Below are 24568 nucleotides of genomic sequence, written 5' to 3'. Positions count from 1 at the left end.
TCAACAACAAAGATGTCCTTAGAAATCTCAACTTCTCTGTTCCTTGTTGCTCTTCTCTTATTACCACTTCTCCTCCTCCTAATCCAAAACAAACCATCAAGGAAGGACCACCCACCATCACCATTCAAGCTCCCCATCATTGGAAACCTCCACCAATTGGGCTCTCTTCCTCATCTCTCTCTGTTGGCCCTCTCAAAGAAACACGGCCCTATAATGCTCCTCAAGTTGGGCGGGGTCCAAGCTCTAGTTGTTTCATCCGCAGACGTAGCAAAGGAAATAATGAAAGCCCAAGACCATATTTTCTCTGACCGGCCATCTTTGATTGTGCCTAACAAGCTTCTCTATGGATGCAAAGATGTAGCTTTTGCAAGGTATGGAGATTATTGGAGGAATGTGAGGAAACTTAGTGTTCTTCATCTCTTGAGTCCTACAAGAATCCAATCTTATCGTTTGGTGAGGGAAGAAGAAGTTGCATTTATGATGGACAAGATAGCAAAGCTCTCCTTGCTAGGTATTGTTGAGTATCATATTTCCTTTTATTATTATTTTTAGTTTTTCCTTTTTCAGTAAAGTTTTTTGTCATTATTCTTCATTATAATTTCATAGTTTTGATATTGTTAGAGAATAAAATTATAACCCTCAATTCTTATCATATTATGAAGTTTTAGCATTGTTGATGTTAAGTAACCAAACAATCAAATATGTGAGGGTGAGATTGATTAGGGGCTGCTCACTTCTCCGAATATATGGTTTTGAGTTTAGTAGCTTCAACTTGCACAAATAGAAACTCGTGAGAGGACGGGACATGGTTCCCCCGTTGTACCTCCGACGATCAAGTCAGCTAGTGAACTTGAGTGAAAAAATGAAGAACTATTTGAGTTCTTTAGTGTAGTGCAGTATAATCTGCAGATAAATCCTTAGAAAAAGATCATATTAGATCGGAAAAAAGATCCCTCCTATGTTGAGAACGGTACCTCTTACTTGTAGTGGTGCTAAAAGGGTAGAACCGTCACTTCGACCAAGCACAGGATGACGGTAAGTAGGCATGAGCTGGCGGCTGCGTCAACACCTACTTTACACATGCCGGTCGACGAGTGGAGGAGAGATCCTCTCAGTATTAAATGAGAAGTGATCAGAGGCATGGTGTCACGCCCCGCTTCCCAAAATACACGGGAACCGGAACGTGAACAAGCCCGCGACATATTAGATCAAGGAGAATAAATAAAAATAAATGTTTCTCCTCAACCTAATACGCTAAGCGTCTGATCAAGGAGAATAAATAAAAATAAATGTTTCTCCTCAACCTAATACGCTAAGCGTCTGAAAATAAGTATAATGCGAAGTCACAGGTCCCCGATCACAATAAGTAAGAATATAATAGACAAACTCAGAATAAAAAATATCATATCACAAATGGGATAACATCCGAGACATAATGATACGGGTCAAACATGCCCTTATACAAAACTGAACAAAAGAATACTGAAGAGATACAAAATTACATCGATCAATAGAAAAAGAAAGAACTATAAAAATAAACTGGAACCATCAAAGAATAGGCTTCGACTCCTTCTTCTGCTCCGTCTACATGGTACTCATGTTGAGAATCCTCTGGCTCCTGATGATCTCCCAGCTGAACCTGTTCTTCCTCTAAATCTGATGTACACCAGAGAAAACAGGTGTACGTCAGGTGCATGACGCACGGCAAGACCCCACAAAAGAAAATAGAACAAACGAAAACCAAAGCGGAAATCGATACAATAATAGAAATGACAAAAGGACGTACAACTGAGAATCCAACAAAATCAACATGCAATCCACTACCAAAACATGATAATCATAAGATTCCGTAAATCAATCGGGTAACGAGATCATGTAGCTAGCGATCAGAAATCATCCAAGTAACATGATCATACACTAGATGGAATTAATACCTAAAAATCTACAACATGAGACGTAGTACGTCGAGCGAAATAATCCAAACAAGGAAACCCTCATGTATATATCATATGTCTCAAATTGTAGATAATTAAATATTAACTCCGATCTATGTATGAAAAGAAACACAACTGGCCTACATCTCACAAGAAAATCATACCTAGCCAAGAAACGAGGTCATACAAGTAGCCATCCTATAACAGGTCACTGGTTCACATCTCACACAGAGTCAACGCTCATATTACCGGATAACTGACTGTTCACAAATCCTTTACGTGCACCCAATACGCCGCTACACTGGATCGGTCAAAGGGCTACACGCAATCTGATTACGGCCTGGTTCGAACTCAAGCAAGAATCAGGTGAATATCAAGCTCACAGACCAAAGTGGCTACACCGGCTCCACTTTGACCCAACAAACCAACCCCATGCTACACTGGATCATGGGGAGGCCTGGAAGATACATCAACAGTCTTATCCGATCACATGAACATGGACTTCCCCATCCCAACTCTTCTCGTTTTTCTAAGTCAACCATAATCCTCATTGAAACTCGGGTTCACCACCTAAAATCAGTCAACACACCCACACATGTCACTAAGTCTGTTCATGACGCACGAGGCCACTAAGTCACGAACTATTAATGGTTCTCAATCACATCAAATAATAACAAAAATAACTGATCATGTACAATAATATCATGGCAAATCAGGTAATCAAGATTAAGAATTATATATCATAAACAGAGTCTACATAATTCAGAAATATTCCCTTTTTCAAAATAATTCCTTTTAAAATTATCATAATTTTCCTCAAATGATTCCGTTCTCAAATAAATTCTTTTTAATTAATATAATTATCCAGAAATGATTCCTCTACCGAAATAAATTCTTTTAATTCATAATAATTATTCTAAATAATCTTTTCTTAAAATAGTTTAATAATTCAAATAACCCGTTTTCCAAAATAAATTATTTTAAATTATCTATTTTAATAATTATTCAAAACCAACCCCTTTTTTCCAACAAATCATTTTCTCATCATAATAATTCTAAAAATAATCTTTAAATATATTCTTTCTTTTAAAAACATCTCAAATAACCACTTTTACACAAAATACTTATTTCTTTAAATTACTTATCATAACATCATTGTCAATATGATCATCAACAGACCCACGTAGTTATCACAATATTCCTATGGTAATATAATTAAATCACAGTCACATTGAAGCATATAATTAATTCATAATAATTCTAAAATTTAAAACAACGAGACAAAGAATATCGGGATCTTGCCTGTGAGGCCAATGGGGCCTGTCGACGATGCGACGACGCCGATGCGGTGCGGTACGACGGATCTGAACGGTCGAGTCATGACGGATCTGCTGGAGGTGGATTTGGTGCGACGTCGGCGGCTCGAGCGGGGTGAAGGCAGTGTCATGGTCGGAGCTCAGATCTACGGTCGCCGGAGTTGGGCGGTTCGACAAGATGTCGGGCCTGCATGTAGGAGTCAAAGGTTCGCTGTCTCGTGGATGAGGAGGGGCTGGCGCTGCAGGAGCCCAGGCGAAGGGTTGGACCAGCGAAGCAGGGGAGGAGAGCGAGCGCCGAGGGGACGTGTGGCGGAGAGCCGCTGGTGCATCCTGGCTGGTGGTGGCTACAGGGGTGCTGGAGGCCGGTGGCGGGGCTTGGGCGCGCCTCGGCAGTTGAGCGTGGGTGCTGCGTGAGGTGGCGACGGCCGGGCGTTTGTGAGGAGCACATGGCATTCGCGACGACCTCAGCGCGTCATCGATAATAGTACGCGACGCGCATGGCCCGAAGGGCGTTTGCGCCGCATGGCTTGGCTGGGGTTCGAAGAGGTGTAACTGGTGATACCAAAGCGCGGTTTGACCACGTTCATGACTGCCGCGCGGGCTAGTAGCTTTCCTCTTGCGGACGAAAACTGAGAGAGAGAGAGAGATGAGAGAGGAGGAGAGAGAAAGGTTGGGTGGCGGCTGGGTTTGAAAGATGTTTGGGTAGGGTTTGGTTACGGGTATTTTATTATATATATATATATAATATTAGGGTTAGGGTTAGGGTTAAAATAAAAATAAAATAATTACGGATACTTAAAAATTAAACTAATTACAAAATAATTATCTACAAATAAAAACGCACATGTTGTGCTATTACAACAATTGATATGAAATAGTCGAAAAATACCCATATTGTACAATTAAACGAAGAATAATTAATAAATAAAATATAATTACTTACATTTAAAATCCAATAATTATGGGATAATTATATACAAATCAAAACGTACTAGTTGTGCTAATACGACAGCTGATACACGATAATTAAAACAATACAACAATTTATACCAATAATACATAATTAATAATACTTCATATTGTAGAAAATAATACAAAAATATAATAATAATACATCGTATTATTCAAAATGATACGTAATAGCGTCGATAATACAACAGATTAATTCTATAAATTTTCACCGCATAAAATTAATTTATAAATATTAATATCATTTAAATAAATATAAAACTTAGGCTTTAAATCATAGAAAATCTAGAAAATCAAGAAAAATGAAAATACACTTTTAAAAATAATAATTAACTATTTTAAAATACCAAAAAATTATTTTAACTGGTATCGAAAATTCATGGTCCTTACATTCTACCCCCCTTAAAATAAAATTCGCCCTCGAAATTAAAATAAGATACGCACGATATCATATAGTAATTTGTAAACCAAAATAATACATTTAATAGTTGACAGTAGGAAGTAAAAACATATCAATAATGGACGTAGATAAAAGACATAAAAATATATATGCAACAAGCATGTAATTATGTATTCATAACATTTACACAACGATCACAATATCAAAATATACCATTATCCATTATATCATTATACATGTTAGAATAACCAAATATGATACAAAAACTATAAACCCAATATACATAAAGAATAAACATAATACAACATATGAACTGTCATATAATAATATTCAAAACAATAATCAAATATGGACATGAACAGTTAACTAAAATAGTAATGCAAAGACTTTTGTATATTAAAAATTGATAAATACAGTAATGAAAATAATTAATGAATAGATAATAAAATACACTATTCAAGTAAAATATACACAATCCAACAAAAAGAGAAAAAGAACAAGTATAAACACAACAAAAGGCCGACAATGTGCAAAAACCTGCAACTAAGCTGTATAAACTTATAACACTCATTTCACATTCTAAAATAAACTATGAAACTATTGATGAAATGTAAAAGAAATAACTATGTTAACTAATAAATAATATAACCCAAATAACACAAATAAACTAATAAATTAATAGAATTAAAGACAACATAAAACGACATACAAGAAAAACATATAACTTGATAAGTATCCAAATAATAATGGTAATAAAACACGTACATGAAAAGTAAAATGTGACCAAAATTAGGTGGTAACATACACAGCAAACATGTATAAATACATGTACAATACATAGAATTAATAAAATAAATGCAACACAAAATAAAAATAACTACACCATAACGTGACTACTAACAAAAATTGTAGCAAAAACATAATAAATATTAAATCATAATAAGTATAGCAATACACAAATTGAAACGAAAAGAATGTGAGCAAGAATACACTGCATAAAATATAAAACTCACTAACTACAAAAATATTTCGACTAAATACATAACCATAATACAATATGTAAAAACATAAAAATCAAAGCTAAACAAACATGCATTGTAACAACCTTTAATAACCCTATACACAAACTATAAGGTCGTAACACCACATACTCACACCGAAAATAACAACTCCTATTCAAAGAAAATATAAGAATAAAATGATATTGATATAATATGATCTACGAAAAATACAACAATAAGAGAAGCGAAACAGAAAAGTAACACGATGTAAAATAACACAAGTCAAAATAATAAAAATACCAATCTGACAAAGAAAAACATAATTGAAGGACTCAATGTATTCAAACCGATATATTATATATAAACATACAATGAATGATTGATGAACATGTGAATATAAACACCGATAATACATGAAATAGAACACGATTAAACACAATTGATACTAAAATCATGAATGACTATAAATCAATAAAATAACATCGTAAATATAATAATCTACGTGAATACATTATAATGAAAGGAGAATAGTAATTATAAAGAATGAAAAGTAAAACATAATACAAGTAACAAAATAATGAATGGAGAATTAACAACAAACGACACAATAAAAGACATAAGAATCTAAAAATTACCATAAAATAAATACTAAAAAATAACACGTGTATACAATGTATATTGTCACAATGATAAAATAATACATATCAAAAACGAAGCAAACAACAACAAATATGCAACTACACTATGAACAAACCATGAATAAATAATTTACAGAAGCGGTGGTTGAGGACTGGTGATGGACAGAAGCGGCGGGGTTGAGAGGAGGAGAGAGAAAGGTTGGGTGGCGGCTGGGTTTGAAAGATGTTTGGGTAGGGTTTGGTTACGGGTATTTTATTATATATATATATATAATATTAGGGTTAGGGTTAGGGTTAAAATAAAAATAAAATAATTACGGATACTTAAAAATTAAACTAATTACAGAATAATTATCTACAAATAAAAACGCACATGTTGTGCTATTACAACAATTGATATGAAATAGTTGAAAAATACCCATATTGTACAATTAAACGAAGAATAATTAATAAATAAAATATAATTACTTACATTTAAAATCCTGGGATAATTATATACAAATCAAAACGTACTAGTTGTGTTAATACGACAGCTGATACACGATAATTAAAAAAATACAACAATTTATACCAATAATACATAATTAATAATACTACATATTATAGAAAATAATACAAAAATATAATAATAATACATCGTATTATTCAAAATGATACGTAATAGCGTCGATAATACAACAAATTAATTCTATAAATTTTCACCGCATAAAATTAATTTATAAATATTAATATCATTTAAATAAATATAAAACTTAGGCTTTCAATCATAGAAAATCTAGAAAATCAAGAAAAATGAAAATACACTTTTAAAAATAATAATTAACTATTTTAAAATACCAAAAAATTATTTTAACTGGTATCGAAAATTCATGGTCCTTACACATGGCGGTGCTGACGTGGTCCGATGAGTCATGAAGACTATCGGGGCTATATGTATGATGCGCTTGCCAAACATTAAATTTGACGCCGACGTGGTGTCAGCGAGAGAGGCTCGATGCCGAAGTCATCCTTTAGCTTGGTCAAGAAGTAACACCATTTTAGTTGACCTCACGAGGCATCGAATAACTGGTCGAGTAGGTTCGTGACAAGTCGTCTTTGACAAGAGTGTAGGCGTCAAAAATTGCCTATAGGTTACCGCACACAACTTGAGGCGGAGAAAAAATGATGAATGTCATTATCCAAGTTAAGGAGGATTATCTGATATCAACAAATGCATGAAGCAAGTTGACCAGGCGTACAAGTCAACGAGACAGTCAAATGATGATGAAACAACTCGACCGGGAGCGACGTTTTGATCGTAAAGGATGAAGCGTTATTCGTGTCCCGCTCATCCCATGGGTGTCTCGCCAATGGAAGGTTGTAGATTATTTTGTGAACTTTCTAACGTACCTTGGATCACGATAAAGTTAGAATCAAAACAAGGCTAGTGTCTCACCAGGGCCGAGACTGTCTCGGCCTCTCGGCCGGGGTTGGACTATCTCGGCCCTGGTAGAGACTGATTCGCTTTGAATCTGAAGAAGCTCAAAAGATAAAACTTATACATTTCTCCTCCAGCTTTCCAACGCATCCTGGATAACTTCATTCCGAGGTCGAATGAGAGAGTTAGAGGTAAAACAGTAGAGAGACACTTGCACTGTCACGGACTCTCGGCCAAGGTCGAGACAGTTGGACTGTCTCGGCCCTAGTAGAGATTGTCTCTCTTTGAATCTGAAGAATCTCAAAAGATAAAAGATGTAGATCTCCTTGTTACCTTTCCAACGTGCCTTAGATCACTTCATTCCAAAGTCGGACGGGGGAGTTAGAGCCAAAATACCTGAGATAGTATAGACTATTTCACACTTGCAAGACACTAATTATGTCTTGCATATTTTGTCCATGATACGATTAGAATCTGAAGAATCTTAAAAAATAAATGTTGTAGGTCTCTTTGTCAGCTTTCTGATACACTTTTAATCATGCCGTTCTGAGATCGGATGAGAAAACTACGGTGAAAACAGTCTCGGGCGTCCGGAGACAGTCTCGGGCGTACGGAGACAGTCTCGGGCGTCCCGGCCCCGAAAACGTTGTACGCAGCCCAAAATTCTATCTACAGCCTCCCCAACTGATTTGAGGTTATCTTTGAACATGGTTAAGTGGTTACAACTGAGGATAAGAACAAATCGTTCGTTCTTATCCAAAAACACGACTTCTGAAGCCTTTAAATACAGTCCTAGGGCCTTCATTTGCACAGATATGGAATTCTCGAGCTTTGCCGAAGCTCTGTCGATTAGGAGACTGAAGGAGCATGAATTTTTAGAGAGGAGAAGGAGATCTTGGCGACTCATTCAACATAAAGAGGAATAGCTTGAGAGATCTGCATCCGGTTCATCCGGTTCATCCGCTTCCCTCGAAATCGTACCTAGCTGCAATTCTCGAGAAGAGTGGGTATCTCGTTTTGCCGAGATATTCGCTTAAGTTTCTTATCTCCTTTGTGAGGCAACGAAATCGTTCTTTTGATCTGATCACTCGGTGGTCCACGGATTAACCCCGGCACATGCAAAGATCCCACGCAAGCAGAAGACCGATAAACGATCTCTGTGTGTGTTCTCAGGAAATCTTTCTGTTTCTTTTCATTGAAAGGAAAATCTTATAAAAAGACTTAAATTTTCTTTTATTTTGAATCGTTGTAACGCTTGAAGTTGTAATGGATTCGAAAGCAATGAAACCGATTTTCGACGCGAACAAAGAGGACCGACAAGTAGCGCCCTTCGAATTGATCTAAGAACATGTCGACTAAGCGGGTCGGCTAAGTCGAGATCCTTTGTGGTTTTGACCGTCAATCTGACTTGAGCGGTGTATGTAGAGGGACACCTGTTCGTTGCTGGTAAAGGGCCGTACTTTGACGACTGAAAACACCATAACAATTAACCCCTTTCGTTTGGAGTCGGCTTGAGCCGGGTCTGAGTGAAATGAGAGTTGCTTAGGATGGACGTGGGTATGCATTAAATGAGGGAACTCAAAAGTCATTTCAGATTTTATGTGGCTGATGTTACTACACATTCTTTTTGATTATCACAGCTCCGCTTTTTGTAGCTGGTTGCGGGCTATTCGAGGTGAGTAGGCTGCGCCTCAATCCTTGAGGTGTCACTTTAGATTCTGAGAATTAATCTTGGTTGTTAGCCAGAGCTTGATCCGACCATTCAGATTCCGGCAGTTGTGGATTCAGCTGCCTATATATAGAACTAGAGCCAGGAGATGGCGATTATTACCTTTTGAAATTCCTTTCTGAGAAAACAACTTTCGCGCCTATAAAACAACTTCCGCGCCTATCTTTCTCTGGCGATCATTTGTCTTTTTACGATGGCATCAGATCCTGTTAACCGACGAGCTCTTCTAGCGAAGTTCCACTCTAAGGTGACCTAAGCATAGAAGATGACGCTCCATGGGAGATTTAATATCACTCGTGAATATGAGCTAATGGCCCCAACGAGGTCGGAGGCTATTTATGATCATGGGCCAGATCGGGCCCCGCTTTACTTAAAGCATTTAGAGTTTGGCTTGCGGCTGCCCCTGCACCCTTTCCTCCCGTAAGTGTTTACGGTGCTAGCAATATCGCCGGCCCAAATGAAGCTGAATGCTATCACCACCTTGGTGGGGTTCGTCGTAATATGCTATTGGATGCTAATAAAGCCATCATTGAGAGTCTTGGTTCATTTGGTGACTGTTAAAGTGACCCAGACTGAACCCCACTTCCATTTCCAAATGGTGGGGAAGTACAAATTCATCACCAACCTTCCTGACTCAAACAAGGATTGGAAGAAAAAGTTTTTCTGGGTCGTGGGGGAGGACTTGGAGTTGGGCTGCTGGAACTGGCCCAAGATAAGGAGGGAGGCGCTGATGGAGGGTGACTTTCTCGATGCTAATAAGGACGTACTGGATCATATCAAGGCATATTCTGGCTCTTATCAAGTCGAGCATCTGCTTGATAACTCGGTCTTGCAGGTTGCTAATGTTTCTGTCATGCCTCCTTCTGCCAAGGACTAGGAGAGGGCTTTAGCCCTTATCTTAGGGATAGAGGAAGCGGTGATGGTGCTGACTGCTCCTCTGGCTGACCCTCAGGAAGGGCCGTCTGCAAGGCCTGAAAATCGTCTCCTTTGTGACTTTGACCTGATGGAGTCCGAGATGACTAAGGTGGAGTCTTCTGCCACCATCGTTCATAGACAAAGGAGGAGGTCCCAGAGGGATGAGGAACAAGAACCTCAGGCGGTAGCCGAGAGGGTCGAAACCAACATTATCCATCTGGACGAGTTGGCCCCAGATGAGCAGGTCGAGGCTTACCGGGACGAGGTTGGAGTCTAGGCCAGAGCTCCTACTGCGGAGGGTGTGTCATCTGTCCGCCATAGCGGGTTGACTCATCAGGGGAAAGAGCTAGTCGAGGAGGAAATGGCCCCTCCCACAGGATTAGAATATCCCTTTCCTCACCGTGTTGCCGAGATCATGGAGGAAGAATGGGAAACGGTGAGACAGTTCCTCATCGAGACTTCGGGGGTCGGCCCTCGGTATGGACAAGAGTCTGACTTAGAGCACCGCTACCAGCCTGCTCACCACGTCGATGTTAGGGGAACGATCCTCGGTTCTCATCTGACTCAGTCGAGGGCAGTTGAGCAGTTCTGGCTTCCTCAGGATGAGGAGTTCTTACAGGGGGTTCCCAATGCCGATCTCCACCTAAGCCTTCAGAGCTACTTGGTTCAAGGTGCTTTGATGGAGCAAGAGATATACGACCGAATGGAGCAGATCCAGACTTCATATCTCAAAATTTTAGAGGAGGTTGCTTCCATGAGGGCCGACAGAGGGGACCATGCTAGGGTGCTGGAGGAGAGCAAAAAGGTCAGACGGGAGCTAGAGGAGAGCAACAGGAAGGCTAGGAGATTAGATGAGGCTCTCCAAGAGAGGGACCGTGCTACGGTGCAAGTTGAGGCTGAGAAGTAGGCAGCGATGCATGCGAAGCGTCAGATGGACGATGAGCATGCAACGCTTGTAAAGATTCAAGGGGATGTCATCCTCCTACAGGAGTCCTTGGTAGTGGCTCAAAACCGTAATGCCTACCTCGAGTTTGAGCCTTACCCCCAGGAGATTATAGAGAGGTATCACCAGGGTCTCACTAGGAAAATAGAAGTGGCAATAGCCTGTAAGGCCGGGTACGACTACCTCTCGATGCAACTTCCATTCAAGATGAGGAATCCACCTGATCACTTCCACTATCCTCCCATTGTAGCCAAGTATCTGGAAAATTAGTGGAGGTGGAAGCACTTGGAGGGGGACTCAATCTTGGTGAGGAAGAGGGGGATCGGACGAAGGAGGATACTGCTCAACTCCTCCACCGGCTGCTCCCAGCAGCTCCCTGCCTGTGCTCCAGATGTGGAAATGGACCTCTCTTAGTCTCCTAGGACTTTCCTGCCTCTCGCTTTTATGTTGTATATATGTACATATGTACCTTGTACCTTTTATAAATAAATAAAGAGGGATTTTTGAGCCAAAATTACTTTTCTTATGCTATGCAATCTTAATTTATATCTTTTGGATGAATTAGCTCTATCAGACTTGAACTTAACCACTGACTCGAGAGGACTCGTCCTTTGTTGAGAAAACGTCTCAAACTCGAGCAGTCTCATTTCTTTTGTGCTATTTTTTCTCTTGGTTTGGAGTCAGTCGAGTTGATGGCTTTTGCTAAGTGGCATTTGAACTTCTTAGGGCAAGTGCCTGAAAATTTTCTTTGAAGTCCGCTGTCGGCTATTGAGAGTCAACTAGGTCTGGTCGACTTTTCATTGATTAGACGTCATTTAGTGAGTTTCTAGAAGTCTTTATTAGGCAGGTGAAACGTTACTGTTTTAAACGACATGATAACTTTGTCAGAAGCTAGAGAGTTTTGGTGTCGCTTCGATTTTTGAGCGAAGAGGCGTGGAGTAAAGGTGGGTGGCACTTAGAGTTTCGTGTGAACCATTTGAGATTTCGAGGTGTATCTCATTCGTTCATTTTGAAATGAACTACCTTCCAAATTATTCCTTGTGTCCTTCTCATATGCTATAAATATCCCACTAGAAGCGAATAGGGGTTTTCTTCATAAACTCCTGCTCTAAATCTCCTGTGCTTATCTATTAGATTTCCCAAATCTTCTTGCAATCAATATTCTCCAATGGTTGCTCAGACTTCCACTGTCGACCGCAACGAAGAGAAGATCACTCTTCTCCGATGAATGCGCTCAAAGGTTTGCATCCAGGAGCTTGAGAGGCACTACGAGCTTTATGATCTCCCTAAGACCTTCACGCTTGCAGTGCCAAGAGGGGATGAGCCGGTGTACAATCACGGCCAGAATAGGTCACCTCTGTACCTCGCCCATCTTGAGTATGGCCTTCGATTGTCACTCCACCCCTTCATTAGGGATGTACGTGTCACTCTGGGTGTCCCCCCCCCTTCAGTTCACCCTAAATGCAATTGGGGTTTTGGTGGGCTTCATTGTGATCTGCCATCGGGTCGACGTCCTGTCGGGTATGCGCTTGTTGGAAAACCTGGTCGGCATCAAGTCAACGAAGAGGGACACCCACTACTTCCTCCACTATATTAGGGTTTGCAAACTTGTATCGGATGCTCTAGAGTCGAACAGAGACTGTAAGGAGCGGCTCATGTGGTTCTTCGGCGCTGTTCTTCGGCGCTGACGGCTTCCTCTCCTCCTCCAACTAGCCTGAGATCAATAAGGATGTACTGAACACGTGCGTCCTTACCGCTGAGGAGAGGTGGTAGTTGAAGAAGATCCACTCTTATGCTAGTTCTCGGGAGAGAGGAAATCTCTTCGAGATGGCATCTCTCCAAACGGCGAGCATCTCGATGGTCGAACCTACTGAAGCTAACAGGGTGAGGGCAAGTCTGTTGGCCCTTCCCCTTGAAAAAAGCCCTATGAGGAATTCGACGGGGGAAGAATCGGGCTCATCCTCAGGGTCCCAAAAGAGATTAAGGGGGAAACTCGACCCCGAGGAGGTTGGCAGCTTGAGGTCACGGGTGGCCATGATCACTACCCAACTGGAGGGGTAGAGGGTGAAGCCGAAAAAGGTGAAGGCAAAGAAGGACCAATGGCCTACTAGGCCAATTAGGTAGGTTTGGGTCGACCCGACCGAAGAACAACAGTCGGCCATCCCAACTAATCAACCGGATGAGGTCATTGTCATCGACCACTCTTCCCCCTTAAGCTAGAGGGGGCGGCCCATACAGTTGCGTGGCTAAAGTTAGGGCTCCTGCTAAGGAGGCAGCCAGCCCAAGCTCTTGGCCAGAACCCAAGGCGCCTGCTGGGACTTTGGGAGGTGCGCAAGAGCAAGCAATGCCCCCTCCAAAATTTGTGGTGGGCGAGACCGGTGGGGAGCAAGAAGGCTTTGATAGGCCTTTTTGCCACCGGATTGGGGAGGTTGACCCCTAATTCTGGAAGACGTCCAAGGGCATGCTGATCAGAGTGCCGTCGTGCCCCTACTCGCTCAAGAGGGAGGTCCTAGAGGATGACAGGTTCGTCACAGAGAAGCCTCTCGACAAAGAGAGAGATTGGTCTTAGCATCGACAATTGCCCATGTCTGAATTGTCCAATAGCTCACCCTCCCCAAGGACGAGGCATTTTTGCGTGAGCTTCCAAGCGTTGGCTTGCACATGGCCCTCAAGAGTTACTTGATTCGGGGGGCGTTGGTGGAGTCGGAGTTGTTCTATCGGCTTTCCTACGTGCACAACTCCCTTCCTGAGTAGTAGGCAGACCTGGCTAAGGAGAAGTCAGCCAGGGAGGAAGGGGAGAAGAGGGTCGCCGCTTTGGAGATTAAGCTGAACAATAATGAAGTCAGCTAGTGTCTAGAGCTGGATGTGAAAGAAAAACTCCTCAGGGGATTCAGTTCTCACGGTGCCAAGCAGACGACTTCTATTGAGAAGCTCCAAGGTGAGGTGGTCCGACTGAAGGAGGAGGTTGGCCACCTCCAGTAAGGAATCTCCGAGCGGGAAGATCGCCTAACTTCTTTAGAGGGGGCGGTCAAGTCTGAGAGGTGCCTCAAGGTGACAACTGAGGAGGATGCTCGATCGAGTCATCTCTTGGTCGAGCAGTTGAAGCGAGACATTGAGGTGGAGCACTTGTCCCACCAGACGTCTGCCGCGGCCGTCAAGGACTTAGAGAATCAGTTCATTCGCGTGGACTCGGAGCAGTATAGGACGAAAGTGGTCGATGATTGGCGCAAGGGCCCCTTGGGTAAAACTGAGGTGGCCTTGGCTTGTAAGGCTAGCCGTACCTAACTGCCTTTATCCATCCCAAGTCTCTTGTTGTCTCAACCTCCTAAGGGAGATTGAGGTGAGTGGAGGGGGACTGAAATTGGTGTTTGACAATGGCGACGATAAGTCGAGGGATGACCCTGGAGAAGCCCCTCCCGCTTCCTCATCTGTCGCTCCTACCCCAGAAGCCCTAGCAAAGGACCTCCCAAGCCCTACTCTCGGATCTGGTCAAGAGATCTAGGGGTTTGTATGTTTTTTTTTGTAAATATTGACGTGCCTTGTTGTAAATATTGACAAGGATAATGTAATAAAATTTGTTTTGAATATTGAAATAAAAATTTGAACTTTACTCTTACTCTGGAACTTGCCTCTACTTGTTTATGCTCTGTTTGCTTGTAGCTATGTTCTGATTAAGAGAACAAGTGCAGATTATTGTGAGTCGATCGTGTTGTGATGACCCGAATGTACCCGGGGGGGGGGTGAATAGGGTTATTGCTAATCTTATTAGATATTAATGCCGATTAAAACTTATTAACAAAATATTCTTGCAATATAGATATACAAAGTGATATGAGCAAGAATATAACCACAAGAGAAAATAAACAAGAGTAATAGTGTAAACAAATAGTGGACACAAAGAACAATCCAAACATAATAATATGATCACGGAGTTTGGACCTTCCGTCCTATGTCTCGGCTACCTACTCTCAGGGAGAATCCTCTATCACGACACACCCGGTTTGGAAGCCAGAACTTCTCTACACACTCGGTTTTCTAGCTCACTGAAAACTCTACAAGTTTCTCACAATGTACATATACAAACTACAAAGTCAAGTGTTGGTCCTCACGTATCGCCTCCCTCAAGTGCTCAAATTTACTACCTCTCTCTAGGTTTTACTACCGACGCCACTCCTCTTGGTATCGACTACGTCCTCACCACACACTCCTCTCGGTGTAAATGTGTATTACAAAGCGATACTCTCACAGTAAGGCTCGATTACAAGATTAATTCTCTATATTAGATGAGAACACAATTTAGGCTCACTCTCAAGATTACACTCACCACAACCCCAAATTGTACAATATGTGAAAATACTTAAGCTCAATGGTTATGTGTGCAAGCAGTGACAAAATAAAATCAAACTCAATTAAAGTCTAGCAAATATAAATATGACAATGTAAATTAAACAAGCTAGATAAATGAGTTGAGAAAACTTCTCTAGAACAAGAGAGATGAAGATGTGAAATGAAAAGCTCAAACCAAATATGATCTCCTCTTCTTGTGAAACAATCTTCACAAAACTAATTTTGTAAACACTTAAACAAACTTAAACAACCATTAAAACTTGTTTTTAAACTCTCTTTTTCTTGGTTCAGAAGTGAAATAGTATGAGGTATATATAGGATGAAGAAACAAAGCCCAAAACCTAAGTGAAACCCAGCAAAAAGATAAAAAACGGAAACTAAAAATATAATCGTTACAGGCCATAAGTCGACTGACGAGTTGGATCACTCGACTGATAAGCTGACCGTTATAGGCAGCTAACAGCTCATCGGTCGACTGATGAGCATGGTCAGTCAACAGATAACCTTATCAGTCGACTGGTTAGTCGACCAAATAAGAAAAAAAACTTTTGATGATTGTAGCAGTTCATCAGTCGACTGATAAAAACCATTAGCCGACTAATAACATGTTATCAGCCTAGATTGAATAGTAAAAACAAAATTAAAACCTCTTTTAAAAATATCAAATAAATTCAGAAAAATATAAAACTTTGGAAAATAATTGTAAACATGATAATGAACATGTTACAAAAATAATTTTTTAATTTGCATTCCCCATTTGTAAATCTCATCATTTTGCAAAATCACATAAGTATGAACATGTTGAAAACTTGATTTTGCCAGAATGACTTAAACAAAACTTTGAAATACTTTAGAATGGATTTATAGACTTATACAAGATATGAAAATAGTATAAATAAGTCTTCAATCCATAAACATAATATTTTGCAAATTCAATAGAATATGAAACACATAAATGTGAAAGTGAAGATATATATTGCTTCATATCTATATAGCTAAACCAAAACAACTTATTCACATAGAAAACAAATAAGTATTATATATCTTTTTGTTTACAAGAACTTTTGTGGATAAAACATATAAACCATTAAATTGTGTGTGTATTATATCAAGCTTAAGGTATTAACACACAAAGTATAAACCCTAAACTAATTTACCCAGGCTTGTGATCTTCAACGAAGCTCTATCTTGGAAACATGGATGAAGCTTGAACTTGGATCTTCAATCTTGAATTGCAAGACTTCAACCACTATTCCGCCTACCTCCATTGGATATGATCGTTGAAGCGCAATTCCATCCAACCTCCAACTGGATATTTGTGTAGATTACCTAACAAAACTAATACAAACACTCAACACACATTGTTAGGAATTGCGTGTGATCATTAAAACAAGATTAGAGAGTAGGCTCATAAACATGAGACCTAACAAGGCTAACAGAATGTTGAGGGGTTGGGACGACTGGCTTGTTTTACGCCTTTTGTTGGCAAGATGTCTAGGTCTTTGTCAAAGAAGACCTACAAGTTAAAGTGCCTAGGTCTTATTAAGGACGCCTAGATCTTTTCGATAAAATGACAACCCGAAGGTTGGGTTCCTAGGTCTTAATGTGGACGCCTAGGTCTTTTCAGCAAAATGCAACCTGGAGGTTGGGTGCCTAGGTCTTAATGTGGATGCCTAGGTTTTTTCGGTAAAATAACAATCTGGAGGTTAGGTGCTTAGGTCTTAATGTGGACGCCTAGGTCTTTTCGGCAAAATAACAACCCAGATGTTGCGTTCCTAGGTCTTAATATGGACGCCTAGATCTTTTCACCGAAGATGACCAAATAGTTGAGCTCCATGCCTTGGGTTTACTCAAATGACACTAAGTTCTTAAGGTACGTGCCTTGGACTTAACGAGGGTGCGAAGGTATTTTTAGTAAATGACAACTAGGAGGTTGGGTGCCTAGGTCTTAATGAAGATGCCTAGGTCTTATCACCCTATTAGGGGTTAAATTGTAAATGCAGGAGCCGACTGAATGGCAAATGTGCCTTAGATTTACCCTGAGAAGGCACCAAAGGCTTAGGATTCCTGCATAAATTAGGCACTACGAGAGTACGAAACAAAGAGTCAGTTTCAAAAAGGATTTCATTAATAATAAATGTAATTTTGTACAAAATTATTGAAAGTATTTTCTCAAATGCTCAACATTCCATGGATGTTGTAGGATTCTCCCGTTCTGGACCTTTAGTCGATAAGTGTCTGCTTGCAACTCCTCAAGGATTGTGTATGTGCCTTCCCAGTTGGGAGCTAGCTTGCCTCTGCGGGTGTCTTTGTCAAAAGAATCTTTATGGAGAACGAGGTTGCCAGCGTTGAATCTCTTAGGTCGGACCTTGCTGTTGTAGTACCAAGCGATTCGTTGCTGATTAGTGACCTGGGTCCGGAGCGCTTTCTCTTGGGTCTCATCTAAGAGATCGAACCCGACCCGAAGCCCTTCTGAATTCAAGTCCTCATCAAAGTGTTATAGTCGGATGGTTGGCATGCCTACTTCGACAGGAGTAACCGCCTCGGCACCGTAAGCTAGCTTAAACGGAGTCTCCGCGGTTGAGTTCTTATGGATTGTACGGTATGACTAGAGGATACCAGGCAACTCTTCAACCCAGTTCCCTACCATCGCCTCTATCTTCTTCTTCAATGCCTGGAGGATGCACTTGTTGGTAGCCTCTGCAAGTCCATTAGATTTGGGGTGGGCGACTGATGAGAATTTGAGGTGAATGTTGTACTCCTCGTAAAAGCTCCGAAAGCCTCCACTGTCGAACTGGGTGTCGTTGTCAGTCACGAAGGACCGGGGCACACCAAAATAGCAGACGATGGACTTCCATACAAAATTTTTTATGTTACTTCACTAATCTTAGCCAATTGTTCAGCTTCAATCCATTTGGTGAAGTAGTCGATCGCCACAATGAGAAACTTCCTCTGTCTTGAAGCTAGGGGGAGAGGACCTAGCAAATCCAGTCCCCATTGAGCAAAAGGTATAGAACTTAGGATGAAAGTTAGTTCGGTAGCCATTGCTCATGGGATGGACGAGTAAAACTGGCACTTCTTGCACTGAGAGACAAGCTGCCTTTACTCAACCAATATAGTGGGCTAGTAGTACCCTTGACGGATAACTTTCTGCATGAGGGTTCGGGCCCCAGGATAGTTTCTCATGTGCCCTCATGGATCACCTTGAGAATGTAACTGGCTTCTGGTGGCTAAAGGCACTGGAGATAGGGTCCTACACCGTTGCTCAAGTATGACATCCGATAGATCTAGCTGTCCATCGATCATGAGATAATGATAAGAATTCCTCTGAATACGCCAGGCTTTAGTAGGATCTTCAGGCAAGGTGCTTTGTGTTAAGTAGAGGGCAATAGGATCAAACCAGTAGGGCATCACAGGCACTTCCGTCTGCATGACGTTCTTCAGTGACTTAGAGATGCTGGGTCGCTCGAGAGCGTCGGTGTAAACGGGCCCTGAGCTGATTCTTGAGTGTTCGCGTGGAAAACTGTGTTCTTTTTCATTGAAATGATTGTCATCTTGGATTACAAAGATCCGGTCTTTTATAGATCCGGTTACAACTAAATCAAAGAAAAAAATAAAAATTACAACTTTCCTCTTGTGAACAAATCACGAGCTCCTGTTTTGCGGTCGCTCGCTTTAGTGGGTTCTTTGCCTGCGCCGGGGTTAATCCGTGGACCACCGCGCGATCTAGATCCGGTCGGATCTACACGAGTATGCGAGTATTATTCCACAAAGGGAATAATAGCCGAGAGGGATTAATCCACCAAGGGAATAATCGCTCAGATCTCGAGATCTAAGACCAAGCTTAGATCTGGAGTGTAGTCTCGTGTAGATCTCAGATCTGTTCTTTCTTCCTCTCGAGATCCTGCCTTTTCTGACGTGGATGGTCGCCGAGGATCAGATCTGAATGTGCAAGTCTTCTGGTCTTCAAAGCTCCGAGTTCACTCTTCAATCCGGCAGAGTTTCGGCTCTTGAAAGTTCGACCACTGAAAATGAACATCTCTAGGCCTATTTATAGGCTCTCAGGACAGTGGCTGCAAAAAGGGAAATGTCGGCCACCTCTGGCCACTGTCGGCCACCTCGGGCCACTGTCGGCCACCTCGGGGTGGCCGACACTGTGCCTAGCCACCTTGGGGTGGCTCGGCTCATGGCCGAGCCACCCCAAGGTGGCTCGGCCACCGAGCCACCCCGAGGTGGCTCGGCCTTTTCTGACGTGGATGGTCGCCGAGGATCAGATCTGAATGTGCAAGTCTTCTGGTCTTCAAAGCTCCGAGTTCACTCTTCAATCCGGCAGAGTTTCGGCTCTTGAAAGTTCGACCTCCGAGCCCCCGCGGGCGGTGTTTTCCGACTTTTTCGAGTCGTTTTCCGTTGTCTCGTTTGTCCGTGTTTCGGTTGACCTGAGACTCTGATTTGATGATCTGATTTGGCAGTAAGTTGGATTCCTGATTTGGCAGTAAATCCGCTTCTGAGTTCGAGTCCGAAATTGATCTTGATTCGATCGTGATTCGTCCGAGTCCGCTCTCGGTTGGATGACTCGTTGATTCCTCAACTCATTAGCTTGATTCTTGATTCGATCGTGATTCCTCCGAGTCCGCTCTCGGTTGGATGACTCGTTGATTCCTCAACTCATTAGCTTGATTCTGCACGCAGGTGGATGCATTCCGTCGCTTCTGTGCGATTCGTCGATCTCGTCGCCTCGTTGGCTCGTCGGTTTGTGCCGAGCTATGCTAGGGGACCTATAAGCAATTTTATATGCCTACAGATACCCCCTCCAAAGTATTTCAGTCTCGTTCTTTTATAGAAGAGTCTGGGATACTTTGGATATGATTGTCCCTACCTTCAGTCGGTATAACGGGACCTCGGAATGGCTTCTGTTCTTGACTCCTTCAATTCTCCAGGCTTTTCGGTGCTTTGTCGAAAGTCTGTAAGAGTTCCGGTGCTGCATTTATTGTCTGACCGTTTGTCGGAATTTTCTGAACTTGAAGTCGATTCCTTTGAGCTGACCATTGATTGTGGCGTCGAGTCTTTATGCACAACGCGTTGTCCGGCGTAGTGTGGTTGAGTTATCCTTAAGAATATTTATAAACAATATTCTCCAGGAACTTCTCAAACCAAAAATAGGGAATAGTTTATACTCATATACCTTATTGGAGTATTAAGAAGCAGTTTATACTCGTATACTTTTCGGAGTGTTAAGAAGCAGTTTATACTCGTATACTTTTCGGAGTGTTAAGAAGCAGTTTATACTCGTATACTTTTCGGAGTATTAAGAAGCAGTTTATACTCGTATACTTTTCGGAGTGTTAAGAAGCAGTTTATACTCGTATACTTTTCGGAGTGTTAAGAAGCAGTTTATACTCGTATACTTTTCGGAGTGTTAAGAAGCAGTTTATACTCGTATACTTTTCGGAGTATTAAGAAGCAGTTTATACTCGTATACTTTTCGGAGTATTAAGAAGCAGTTTATACTCGTATACTTTTCGGAGTATGAAGCAGTTTATACTCGTATACTTTTCGGAGTATTAAGAAGCAGTTTATACTCGTATACTTTTCGGAGTATTAAGAAGCAGTTTATACTCGTATACTTTTCGGAGTATTAAGAAGCAGTTTATACTCGTATACTTTTCGGAGTATTAAGAAGCAGTTTATACTCGTATACTTTTCGGAGTATTAAGAAGCAGTTTATACTCGTATACTTTTCGGAGTATTAAGAAGCAGTTTATACTCGTATACTTTTCGGAGTATTAAGAAGCAGTTTATACTCGTATACTTTTCAGAGTATTAAGAAGCAGTTTATACTCGTATACTTTTCAGAGTATTAAGAAGCAGTTTATACTCGTATACTTTTCAGAGTATTAAGAAGCAGTTTATACTCGTATACTTTTCGGAGTATTAAGAAGCAGTTTATACTCGTATACTTTTCGGAGTATTAAGAAGCAGTTTATACTCGTATACTTTTCGGAGTATTAAGAAGCAGTTTATACTCGTATACTTTTCGGAGTATTAAGAAGCAGTTTATACTCGTATACTTTTCGGAGTATTAAGAAGCAGTTTATACTCGTATACTTTTCGGAGTATTAAGAAGCAGTTTATACTCGTATACTTTTCGGAGTATTAAGAAGCAGTTTATACTCGTATACTTTTCGGAGTATTAAGAAGCAGTTTATACTCGTATACTTTTCAGAGTATTAAGAAGCAGTTTATACTCGTATACTTTTCAGAGTATTAAGAAGCAGTTTATACTCGTATACTTTTCAGAGTATTAAGAAGCAGTTTATACTCGTATACTTTTCGGAGTATTAAGAAGCAGTTTATACTCGTATACTTTTCGGAGTATTAAGAAGCAGTTTATACTCGTATACTTTTCGGAGTATTAAGAAGCAGTTTATACTCGTATACTTTTCGGAGTATTAAGAAGCAGTTTATACTCGTATACTTTTCGGAGTATTAAGAAGCAGTTTATACTCGTATACTTTTCGGAGTATTAAGAAGCAGTTTATACTCGTATACTTTTCGGAGTATTAAGAAGCAGTTTATACTCGTATACTTTTCGGAGTATTAAGAAGCAGTTTATACTCGTATACTTTTCAGAGTATTAAGAAGCAGTTTATACTCGTATACTTTTCAGAGTATTAAGAAGCAGTTTATACTCGTATACTTTTCAGAGTATTAAGAAGCAGTTTATACTCGTATACTTTTCGGAGTATTAAGAAGCAGTTTATACTCGTATACTTTTCGGAGTATTAAGAAGCAGTTTATACTCGTATACTTTTCGGAGTATTAAGAAGCAGTTTATACTCGTATACTTTTCGGAGTATTAAGAAGCAGTTTATACTCGTATACTTTTCGGAGTATTAAGAAGCAGTTTATACTCGTATACTTTTCGGAGTATTAAGAAGCAGTTTATACTCGTATACTTTTCGGAGTATTAAGAAGCAGTTTATACTCGTATACTTTTCGGAGTATTAAGAAGCAGTTTATACTCGTATACTTTTCAGAGTATTAAGAAGCAGTTTATACTCGTATACTTTTCAGAGTATTAAGAAGCAGTTTATACTCGTATACTTTTCAGAGTATTAAGAAGCAGTTTATACTCGTATACTTTTCGGAGTATTAAGAAGCAGTTTATACTCGTATACTTTTCGGAGTATTAAGAAGCAGTTTATACTCGTATACTTTTCGGAGTATTAAGAAGCAGTTTATACTCGTATACTTTTCGGAGTATTAAGAAGCAGTTTATACTCGTATACTTTTCGGAGTATTAAGAAGCAGTTTATACTCGTATACTTTTCGGAGTATTAAGAAGCAGTTTATACTCGTATACTTTTCGGAGTATTAAGAAGCAGTTTATACTCGTATACTTTTCGGAGTATTAAGAAGCAGTTTATACTCGTATACTTTTCAGAGTATTAAGAAGCAGTTTATACTCGTATACTTTTCAGAGTATTAAGAAGCAGTTTATACTCGTATACTTTTCAGAGTATTAAGAAGCAGTTTATACTCGTATACTTTTCGGAGTATTAAGAAGCAGTTTATACTCGTATACTTTTCGGAGTATTAAGAAGCAGTTTATACTCGTATACTTTTCGGAGTATTAAGAAGCAGTTTATACTCGTATACTTTTCGGAGTATTAAGAAGCAGTTTATACTCGTATACTTTTCGGAGTATTAAGAAGCAGTTTATACTCGTATACTTTTCGGAGTATTAAGAAGCAGTTTATACTCGTATACTTTTCGGAGTATTAAGAAGCAGTTTATACTCGTATACTTTTCGGAGTATTAAGAAGCAGTTTATACTCGTATACTTTTCAGAGTATTAAGAAGCAGTTTATACTCGTATACTTTTCAGAGTATTAAGAAGCAGTTTATACTCGTATACTTTTCAGAGTATTAAGAAGCAGTTTATACTCGTATACTTTTCGGAGTATTAAGAAGCAGTTTATACTCGTATACTTTTCGGAGTATTAAGAAGCAGTTTATACTCGTATACTTTTCGGAGTATTAAGAAGCAGTTTATACTCGTATACTTTTCGGAGTATTAAGAAGCAGTTTATACTCGTATACTTTTCGGAGTATTAAGAAGCAGTTTATACTCGTATACTTTTCGGAGTATTAAGAAGCAGTTTATACTCGTATACTTTTCGGAGTATTAAGAAGCAGTTTATACTCGTATACTTTTCGGAGTATTAAGAAGCAGTTTATACTCGTATACTTTTCAGAGTATTAAGAAGCAGTTTATACTCGTATACTTTTCAGAGTATTAAGAAGCAGTTTATACTCGTATACTTTTCAGAGTATTAAGAAGCAGTTTATACTCGTATACTTTTCGGAGTATTAAGAAGCAGTTTATACTCGTATACTTTTCGGAGTATTAAGAAGCAGTTTATACTCGTATACTTTTCGGAGTATTAAGAAGCAGTTTATACTCGTATACTTTTCGGAGTATTAAGAAGCAGTTTATACTCGTATACTTTTCGGAGTATTAAGAAGCAGTTTATACTCGTATACTTTTCGGAGTATTAAGAAGCAGTTTATACTCGTATACTTTTCGGAGTATTAAGAAGCAGTTTATACTCGTATACTTTTCGGAGTATTAAGAAGCAGTTTATACTCGTATACTTTTCAGAGTATTAAGAAGCAGTTTATACTCGTATACTTTTCAGAGTATTAAGAAGCAGTTTATACTCGTATACTTTTCAGAGTATTAAGAAGCAGTTTATACTCGTATACTTTTCGGAGTATTAAGAAGCAGTTTATACTCGTATACTTTTCGGAGTATTAAGAAGCAGTTTATACTCGTATACTTTTCGGAGTATTAAGAAGCAGTTTATACTCGTATACTTTTCGGAGTATTAAGAAGCAGTTTATACTCGTATACTTTTCGGAGTATTAAGAAGCAGTTTATACTCGTATACTTTTC

At 40.0% G+C, this 24568-nt stretch overlaps 1 protein-coding gene across 1 annotated transcript in view; it reads left to right on the top strand.

Annotated features, from left to right (window-relative positions):
* LOC109821388 (cytochrome P450 71A1-like) overlaps positions 13–24568 on the top strand; it is a 53876-nt gene continuing 29320 nt past the window's right edge. The window contains exon 1 of the mRNA XM_020387580.1: positions 13–511. Within this exon, the coding sequence (XP_020243169.1) occupies positions 13–511 (499 nt within the window). The remainder of the gene's footprint in view (positions 512–24568) is intronic.

This window comes from Asparagus officinalis, chromosome 1, assembly GCF_001876935.1.
Source record: "Asparagus officinalis chromosome 1, Aspof.V1, whole genome shotgun sequence".
NCBI lineage: Eukaryota > Viridiplantae > Streptophyta > Magnoliopsida > Asparagales > Asparagaceae > Asparagus > Asparagus officinalis.
The sequence above is the reverse complement of the archived record's forward strand: the minus strand, read 5'-3'. Positions and strand labels throughout refer to the sequence as shown.